Source organism: Pundamilia nyererei, unplaced genomic scaffold (assembly GCF_000239375.1).
Source record: "Pundamilia nyererei isolate P.nyererei 1_Seehausen unplaced genomic scaffold, PunNye1.0 scaffold00331, whole genome shotgun sequence".
Taxonomy (NCBI): domain Eukaryota; kingdom Metazoa; phylum Chordata; class Actinopteri; order Cichliformes; family Cichlidae; genus Pundamilia; species Pundamilia nyererei.
Genome location: NW_005187732.1, coordinates 71,854 through 81,513, shown reverse-complemented (window position 1 = coordinate 81,513; position 9,660 = coordinate 71,854). Strand labels below are relative to the sequence as shown.

The 9,660-nt window shown below is 40.9% G+C and overlaps 1 protein-coding gene and 1 long non-coding RNA gene across 2 annotated transcripts; one reads left to right on the top strand and one right to left on the bottom strand.

Annotated features, from left to right (window-relative positions):
* Positions 1–209: 209 nt before the first annotated feature.
* LOC102200181 (uncharacterized) lies at positions 210–4,232 on the top strand. The gene is made up of 12 exons (XR_001290616.1): positions 210–238; positions 806–839; positions 1,091–1,121; positions 1,476–1,523; positions 1,713–1,758; positions 2,038–2,086; positions 2,329–2,378; positions 2,585–2,639; positions 2,992–3,035; positions 3,550–3,588; positions 3,788–3,868; positions 4,066–4,232. It is a non-coding gene; the product is annotated as an uncharacterized LOC102200181 (long non-coding RNA).
* Positions 4,233–4,593: 361 nt separating this feature from the next.
* On the bottom strand, positions 4,594–6,862 carry arl2 (ADP-ribosylation factor-like 2). The gene is made up of 5 exons (XM_005751864.1): positions 6,639–6,862; positions 6,241–6,351; positions 5,497–5,659; positions 5,007–5,087; positions 4,594–4,918 (listed from the first exon to the last, which is right to left on the bottom strand). Exons 1-5 carry the CDS (start codon positions 6,701–6,703, stop codon positions 4,784–4,786), a joined length of 555 nt encoding a protein of 184 aa, XP_005751921.1. The 5' UTR covers positions 6,704–6,862; the 3' UTR covers positions 4,594–4,783.
* Positions 6,863–9,660: the final 2,798 nt, after the last annotated feature.

The window sequence follows — 9,660 nt, the reverse complement described above, 5'->3', positions numbered from 1 at the left end:
TGAGTCTTATTGCACCATGTATAAGCTATCTGAGACGAATGAGAATCCCTCCAAGAATCGACTAAGTTGAATCTTTGTGCAAACAGTCTTATGAATGAGTTAGAGTCTAATACAGATGAGAGTCAAGATAAGCGTTAGCCACTCGGTGACGTTTGCCGGTGGGCGGAGTCCAACAGGCAGGACATAAAAACGAGATGCACCGCGCTCTTCTTCCGCTTCCTTCGATGTTCTGGCAGAGGTAAGATTTGTGCAACACTTAGCCGCTTTAGTTTAGTTGCAGTTTATCCACTAATTGGATGTTTTTAAAGAAAGAAACTGCTGTAGTGATGCTGCAGTTTCACGTTAGTTCACGTCTCATTTTCAGCCATTCTAAACGCTGCGTGGTGTTTTTGCTAGAAGTTTCTCTTCATTGAGCACCGACCAGATTTTAGCGTAATCTTCAACCATCCACCAGCAGAATTTAAACATTTCGACTGAAACTTCTGTCACTACTAATAAAAATATGTTCTCTACCTGATGTATCCAGTATTGAGACTTAAACGTAAAGCAGGCTTTCATTTTAATGGCTTCAGAAGTGACCGCACGGCAACTAACAGCGTCTCTAAATGATGAAACTTTTCACAGACCTGTCCTGAATGGCAGTGATTGCACTCTTTTTATTCTGATTTGAGACGCTGTTAAACTCAGTTTTCATACTGTTTCACGCGAACAGTAGCACGTTAAATTTTAGCGGTCACGTGGTAAACGGCATGGCTAGCTTGTTGCTAGCTGCAGCATGCTAACGCATTCTTTCTTTTATTTCCAGATGTGGAGCTGCTGGAAACGTGCTTCCTGCACAGGTAATGGCTGTTTACAGATTCGCTTTATTGCATTATAAGATGGAGAGTAGGGTCATGTAACCGTATTAAATGGCGTAACGTGAAAGGTCATGCTACTGTGATGACCTGTTTGAACTCTCTCACTGAATAAAAACGTTGAAGACAGCATTTCAAACACTGAGTAGCATGAAGGAATCACCACTGATCGTCTCGTGCTTTTTCTTTTACAACTCTCTAACGGCGCCATCTTTTTTGTCCTCGTCTGGTTTCAGGCATGGCCTGTGAGGACACTTCCTACATCAGGTAATTAGAAAATGCTTCAGATTTTAATCTGGATTAGGAATTTAAATGATCTCTCTCAGTGGCTCTGCAGTTAAACATCTGTGTGGCTATAAATGAGCATGTTGTGCTGCGGTGATGAATCTTGGAACTCTCTCTTACTGAATCAGCGTTTTGAAGAAGCTTCTTTACCAGATTCTGAGCAGCATGAAGGCTCCAACCTAATTGTGCTGTAATGGCTCTTAAAACACTTTTAGAAGACAATGACTGTGGTTTAAAGTTAAGGGCAGTGATTGAATTGACAAATCTCTAGTTCTAATTTCTTGAGGGTTCAAATACAGATCTCATTAACCAAGATATTTATTTTTTTCTGTGTAGGTCCTCTGATGTGAACCCCGCAGTGTTCAGAGTGGCTTAAATTCAGAGGTCAGTTAAGATTTTCTGCCGTTGTTAAAATTCCACAGTAGGGTTTTAAACATGATGATTACCATTAATGACAAGCATATGCCTGATTAATGTGATGTCAACCTTTAATCTGATTACCCTTTAATTTAGGCTAACAAACATGTAAATGTTAGTTATTGCAAATGATTAACAGTCGTATTTCTTTGCTAGGCTAAAGTTGGAGTTGTTTCAGAAGGAAGTGATGCCAAATCAGCACGTAAGTATTAAGCTTTAATTTTTTCAGGTTAATGTGAAATTCTAGAAATTGAATCTGAAATGCTAAATTAATTTATTGGTTCCATAATGTGAGGCACTTCTGACTGTTTGAAAGGATGAAATGGGTTAGCACCCATCAAACACCTGGACGACATGTGTCACATGGCAGTTTGTCACCAAAGCCCTGATCAAACATGCAAGTCCTTAATGGCACAAGAAGTAGTCCCTGCTTTTTTTTTTATTTATTTATTTTTTATTAACGGTCCAACTTCTCCTTTAGGGACTTCCACCAAATGCTTGGGGAGGAAGGCAGTCGAGAAAGTTTCAAGGTAAGGATTTAAGACTTGAATATTCTTTCTGTTGAGCTTGTCGTGCAGAGACGAGACGTCTCATCTGCAGCGCAGTTTCAGTGATGATGATACTTAGCTCACTTTGACCCAATGTGAAACGACACAAACATCTGAGCAACTGCAGCTTTTCACTTTGAAGGATTTCTATCATCTGTGTACTTTATTTGTCATAATACAATCTGCATGGCCGCTTGAGTGATGTAAATGATTTCTGTTGTCAGGTGACTTGATGACTGCTTCAGCAGCTCCATGGAGGCTTTCCTCTTTGAAGGTATGTTTTAAAAATAAAAAAATAAAAAAAATCTGTGCAGTTTTAAATATTCAGACCTGCTGAAAATGATGAGAGAAATTTTGGAATCTCGTTCGTCTGAACTGCTGTTGATAAAATTTAAATCTGAAGTCAGTGACGGTCCACAGGAAACACTGTGAGACTTGAACCTCCTTTCTGTACCTTGACTTGATGCAATCATCTTACAGGTAGCTGAAGTTTGGACTCCAGATGCTGCCATCACCATCCCAGCTGTTTGTCCAGGTGGGTGAACTCTGTAGCTTCGTTTTAGTGCTCATCTAGACATCTTTATGTAGGAGGCTTAGAGCTTGATGGACTCTAAAAACTTTTATTTAGACTGATGGGTGTCACTCAAGTTTCCTGTATGATGATACTTGCACACGTCTTACGCCTCGTGTCAATGCCAGACCTGAAAAGGTGAACCCACTGGTGTTGCCTTGGCAATAAGGGGATGACCTGTTGGGGTTACCAACAGTCTGAATGGAAACATACTGGAATTGTGAATCATCTGATGTTTTATCTGCACGGGAACAAACCTGTAGCCTAACGTCATTGTGAGCAGACGTTGCTAATGTAACTTTGTGTCGTCCTTCAGGACAGAGCTGCCTGTCAAAGCTGTGAGCTGGACGCAAGCCCTAGGTAGGTGCTGTGCATGTTAACATCAACAGAAAGGTGATCATAGTGAAAATAAAGGATGAATGATTCTGGTATTAAGGTCGAAAACTGTGCAGTCATGCTTCCTGTCTGATAAGACTGTGAAAGCCCTGGATCTTGACTTTAGTACTGCTGGGTTTGTGCAAATGATGAACCTCGATCAGTCAAAGAGGGGGTTGACTCTACCCCCTCCAACTCGGTTGGGCTCCCCTCCTGTTGGCCTAGCATGGCGCTGAGAACCCTGACCCTGTTACCCCTCCAGGTGTAAGGTGACCTGCTGGTGTTCTGATGGAGGAAGAGTGCTGACTGAGGCATGGCTGAAAAGGTGTTTTCTGATCACATCCCAGGAATTTCATATTTAAACTTCTTTGACACTTTCTAACAGAGTGGCTTTGAATGCTGCTTTATAGATTTGCTTCACTACAGTGTTAATGTCAGCCTGACAATTTCCCCAAAAGAGCTTCAGCAGGATACTTAATACTTGTCTGTCTTTAAACAGCTTTAAACACCAGATCGTCGGTTCAGTCAGTTCATGCTGGTGAGTACAAACACTAGTTCTGTTTTAACAGCATGCAGCAGCTTAATGTCCAGTTAAACATTAAACAGAAGTGATGAGGTTGTTTTACCGCCCCAGTCTGAAGATTCGTGACTGATTGGTATACTCTGATCTCAGCAGCTAAAATGTGTTCTCAGTCACTCCACAAGCAGACTCTACTAACACATTTCATCTATTGCAGGTTTCTTGTTTGAGGCAATGGAGTCATGTGGTCTGTCCAGCACCTCATGTCATGAGACTGACATTGCGCACAGTCATGATGGTGAGTAACCAGTTTAAACTGGAAAAGTTACTTAATTAGGCAACGGTTTAGTGTTAAGCAGAAGTGATGAGGTTGTTTTACCGCCCCAGTCTGAAGATTCATGACTGATTGGTATACTCTGATTTAAAACTGACATGATCATAACATGAGTGTTCCTGCCCTCCATGTTTCTAAGTTTTTGTTTTTAAACTTTGCAGATTGGCCGCTACGTGCCACATCGTGATGATCTCCTGTGGGCTGCCACCAAGATGACTGCAGTTTGAACTACACTGGAATTGTGTGGACACCTGTGATAATGTTTACATTTGTGGGGTTCTGTCACTTAAAATTTGCAGTAACAAAACAATAAAGTGTTTAAACTTTAGCAGACTGAGCCGTTTTATTTCAAGTGTGACTGTGAGGAGACTATAAACCAGAACATTTTAATAGTGCAAGTTTTTAGAATGTCAGGTTAAAGGGATAACACAGGATGCTTTGTGTTGTAGCACAAATTAAATCAAACCTAAATGCTGTCAAAGAATAAGCTTGAGGCTGATAGATGACAAATTATGCAGAACTGGCCTGTGTGAGAATGGTGGAAAGTATCAAATTTGTCTCTCTGGGAGCTTGTGATACAACCAGAATTTGCAAAGAATTGCATGTCAAAGAGAACTTTAGAGTACATAAAGAGGAGCATAACAAGTCTGCAAGAATCAAGTGTGGATGTTGTAAGAAGGCAACTGCAGTATTTTGCCACAAGAATGGATGAACTTTTATTACTGGGTTCATACAAGTAAACTATGGTAAGTCTCCTTTAAATCAGTGCAAACCCAGGACGGCTGGGTAAATCCTTAGTTGATGGGACAAGTATAAAAGCATTCAGTCACTTAAGGCGGCAGGTCATGAACAAAGACCAGCTGGTCTGCAGTTAAACATTCAGTCAGCAGTGAAGATCCTCGCAGCGATGTCCTCTAATAACCAGTCCACGCCAGCTAACAAGTTCTCTCCTGTTACTGCACTGCAACCAATGATACACCAGTGATGACTTTTGATGTTATCCAGGGCCAGCGCCTGCAGAAGAACAAAGTGTCAGCATCCACCGTGATATATGCAACTATATCATTGCTGAAATGCAGTGTCAAGTGGGCGCAGAGCTCACCTCTCGTATTGCCTCTTTGGACAGAGATCCTGGTAAATCCTGTTTGTTGGCAAAAACCAGCAGCGTTGCACCAGCTAACCTCTGCAAAGAACGGAGCGCAGCTTATTTAAAAATAGCGTAACGTGTTCATACTGAAATCAAATTTACATATTTTGACTCTGGCTTTTAGGAGTGTTTGTCCATGGAGGCCAGTGTGAGTCTTAAAAGATATAGAAAGTCCAGACAACTCAGAAAAATAAGATTGATAAAAACGATTAAAGATTTGCTTTCTATTAAAGATAAATGGATACTTCCGATTCATTTGGGCGAAATATTCCTTTTAAATGCCAGGCGGAATACCAGGGTTAAGGCTGGTATTCAGGACTAGTGAGTGTCACATTTTTACACACCTACCCTTCTGGTCTAACAGTTACCGCAAACCCATCCTTCAAAAAGCAAAACGACCAAAATAAAGGATTCTGTCACTCCACTGTGTGTCATTCTCATATACCTCCTCCAGGAGGAGTGCGCTGAGCTCCTGTCTGCAGTCTTCCAGTCTGAGTCTGTCTGCGCTGTCCACCACCCACACCAGCCCATCTGTGCTCTCAAAGTAGTTCCTCCAGTAGGAGCGCAGTGACTTCTGACCGCCTACGTCCCAAATATTCAGTTTAAACCTGGAAACACAAGGAGTGGGAGGCATGAATGGAAATGTACAGACTGAGCTAGAAAAAAACAGGTCTAAAGAATACTTTTGTACATTAACACAGGAGGTTTGCCTCCCTTCTACTTTTAAATATCGTACGAAACACAAGTTGGCAAGCAGCCTGAGAGCGAAGTGCTCTATTGGGACGATACAGTCTCATTTAGTTTTATGGTGAGATGGGGCCTGATTATTTAAGAGATGAAGGATTTTAACTTTGATTCTGGATTTAACAGGCTGACACAGAGAAAAAAAGCCAAATCAAAAGGCACCACAGGCGGAAGGAAATAGAGGCAAATAGATCTGAAGGGATAAAGCATTTCCTGTGACTTTTATTCCTTTATTACACTGAAGCTTCATTTATTATTTTGTCATGGTTTTCACACAAGACAATAAACAAAACCTACTTTCATATTCATATAGGCACATTTTAATTTTAGATTATTATATCGACCATCTTTGACATTTTTCCTTGACTAGATTAGTTTTTTTTAAAGAAACATGGGTGTCAAAGCAACGTGCGTGTGCGCGTGTTTGAGCCAGTGTGCGCGTTACCCTTTGTGCTCCAGCGTTTTGATGTTGAAGCCCAGTGTGGGAGAGATGGTGCTGACGTCCTCCCCGTTGAATTTTTTCAAGATGGTCGTCTTCCCCGCGTTGTCCAGACCTCTGCACGCGCCAGGTTAAAGACAACTCACACACCTGAGGGGTTTTAATCGATTAATCAGCGTCTCGTATATTTACTGGAATACGTGTAACAGCTAGCATAGCAAGAAGGATGAATCCGCATAGAGGGGAAAATAAAGAGAAAGGCGTTATCCGGCATCTTTATCTAACGACACAGACACACAGAGAAGCTTGCGGGTTCTTATTTGATACATGTATAGTTATAATAAACCAAGTGCACGAATGCCACTTTGTTTTCAGCCTAGCCAAACCTGTCACAGAAAGGATACAGCATCAGCAGCCTCATCTCGCGCTCCTTCTGTTTCATCTTCTTCAAAATTGTTAGTAAACCCATCGTGACGCTGCCCCGTTTAACTGTTATACTGTAATAAATGTATGTTATAATTTTAAAGTTTAGTATGATAATGTTCGGCTCTCATAAGCAGCAATTCAACTCAGGAAGAAGCCACCGTGCTAATCCCGCCCCACGTATCCACCGATTGGCTTGTTTTGCAGCAAGAGAACGTGGATTGGTTGCTTTCAACTTCCGGCGCCGGCAGATTGGTCAGTGTGCATTTTTAAGGTGTGGCCGGGCTGTGGAGGCCAGAGAACTACTGTGATGGTTTGCGGTAGCGCCTACTTGTGTCTGTTGTGGAAATTACACATTTGAGTCGGTTTGGGGAATGTTCTAATTTTCAAAATATAAAATTTTAACGATCTTGTGAAAATGAAAACAAGCATCAGAAATGTGAACATTTTTACATTTAGGAGTTATAAATGTGAAAAATCCTATAGCTGCTTGAATGTTAATAAATGGTTAACACTCTTTATGGAACCATTGAGACTCATTTAGGAAGCAGCTATTTTTACCACAGTTTTCAACCACTGAATCCACTTCACAGATTTTTGCAAAGATTTCTTAGGCGCTTCTTTTCTAACTTTTAACAAAATACACTGGACAAATTGCAATGACACCTTTTTAGGATAAATGTGATATATTAAGAAATATTAAGAAATCTAATTAAAAATTTAATTAATCTAAGTTAATATACAGAGAACCAAAGAAAATAAATACATTTCCGGCTCTGTAGTCCAAAGCTTTACCATACCAGCTCTTTCCCTCTTCTTCTTCTTCTTCTTCTTCTTAAAAACAAACAAACAATTAAAACAAAAACATAGTTTCTTAAACTGTAAAGTAAAATCTGAGTTGTTTCATTTTTTTTTCTTGCGTGATTTACTTAAGATAACAAAACAATTTAAATTAACAACATTTTTATGTGGGAATTAAACAAGTCAGTTAATCTAAATGTAAAATATGAATTTGTTTAGAGAAAACATAATATATTTAAGTAAGATGTGACATTTCTAACAATAATTGGTCTAAAATAACTAATTTAATCTATTTACATTAAGTAAAACATATTATTATAAATAGTTCTCCCTCACAGGGAGCTGGTGTGGATGTGGTCAAATGTCATTGTATGCAAATACTTCTGCAGCGGTGACTTCACAAGATGGTGAAAATTAAGATTTTTTTGTGGATATTTGTGATTGATAGTGATGCTGTTTTTCACACTCTGTACTTCTGCAGCGTTCCTAAGCAGTCAGCTTATTTTAGAACAGTTTTCACTTTCACTACTGACTTTAATTACTCTTCTCTGGCCCCGGTGGCGCCAGTGTCCGGCAGCCTCGCCTATGTCAGTGCGCCCCAGGGTGGCTGTGACTACAATGTAGCTTGCCATCACCAGCGTGTGAATGGGTAGATGACTGGTTGTGTAAAGCGCTTTGGGGTCCTTAGGGACTAGTAAAAGCGCTATACAAATACAGGCCATTTACCATTTCTCTCCAGAGCATACCGCCACCTGCTCCCTGCTTTCATTACAGATTATAATGTCATGTGCAAACATCAGAGTTGCTGGAGACTTCTGGCTCCTCATCTGTCAACCTGCCCATCATCACTGCAAACAAGAAGGGGCAAGATGGTAATCCTATCCCCTGGCTCACTGTCCTCATACATGTCCTGCACCACCCTCCTGACTTCCTGATGCAGCACCACTGTTCCTCTCGTCTGACCTATCCTATATTTTCTCTCGATCCTTAAGAACACAGTGCAACTCCTTCTGACCTTCTCTAAACTCCTCCATCAACACTGTCAAAGCAAACATCACCTCTGTAGTGCTCTTACTCTCCATACTGCTGCTCACTGATCGTCACCTCTGTTCTTAACCTAGCTTCAGCAAGTCTTCAGCACATCTTTCCTGTAGCTTTATGGTATGGCTCATCAGCTTTATCTCTCTGTAGTTACTACAGCTTTGCACATTACCATTTTTCTTCTAAATCAGTAGCTACACTTCTCCATTTTTCAGGCATCCTCTCACTCTCCAAGATTAAAAAGTCCCTTGCCATCTTTCCTAGATTTCTTCCCCTCCACATGTACATTACTAGTCAAAAGTTTGGACACTTTCTCATTTAATCTTTTTTCTTTATTTTCATGACTATTTACATTGTAGATTGTCACTGAAAGCATCAACTTATGTAGTGAACACAAAAGTGTGAAATAAGTCAAAACATGTTTTTCAAAATAGCCTCCCTTTGCTTTGATTACTGCTTTGCACACTCTTGGCATTGTCTCTATGAGCTTCATGAGGTCGTCACCTGAAATGGTTTTCCAACAGTCTTGAAGAAGTTCCCAGAGATGCTGAGCACTTGCTGGCCTTTTTGCCTTCACTCTGAGGTCCATCTCATCCCAAACCATCCATTGGGTTTAGGTCAGGTGACTGTGGAAGCCAGGCCATCTGGTGCGGCCCTCCATCACTCTGCTTCTTGGTCAAATAGCCCTTACACAGCCTGAAGGTGTGTTTTGGGGTCATTGTCCTGTTGAGAAATAAATGATGGTCCAACTAAAGGCAAACCCGATAGGATGGCATGTTGCTGCAGGATGCTGTGGTAGCCATGCTGGTTCAGTGTGCCTTCAGTTTTCAGTAAATGCCCAACATTGTCACCAGCAAAGCATCTTCACCTTCCTCCTCCATGCTTCACGGTGGGAACCATGAATGTAGAGACCATCTATTCACCTTTTCTGTATTGCACAAAGAAACAGCAAGTGGAACCAAACATCTCAAATTTGGACTCATCAGACCAAAGCACAGATGTCCACCGGTCTAATGTTCATTCCTTTTAGACCCCATTCCTACAAAACTGCTCAAAGAAGTCCTGCCATTAATTAATTCTTCGATCTTAAATATGATCAACCTATCTCTAATAATCGGCTATGTACCACAAGCCTTCAAGCTGGCTGTAGTTAAACCTTTA

Coding starts and splice junctions, on each gene's coding strand:
- arl2 (XM_005751864.1), bottom strand. CDS start 6,703: ATGGGTTTACTAACAATTTTGAAGAAGATGAAACAGAAGGAGCGCGAG. Junction 6,352..6,638: donor GAGATGAGGCTGCTGATGCT/GTATCCTTTCTG, acceptor TGGCGCGTGCAG/AGGTCTGGACAACGCGGGGA. Junction 4,919..5,006: donor CCAAAGAGGCAATACGAGAG/GTGAGCTCTGCG, acceptor GTTCTTCTGCAG/GCGCTGGCCCTGGATAACAT.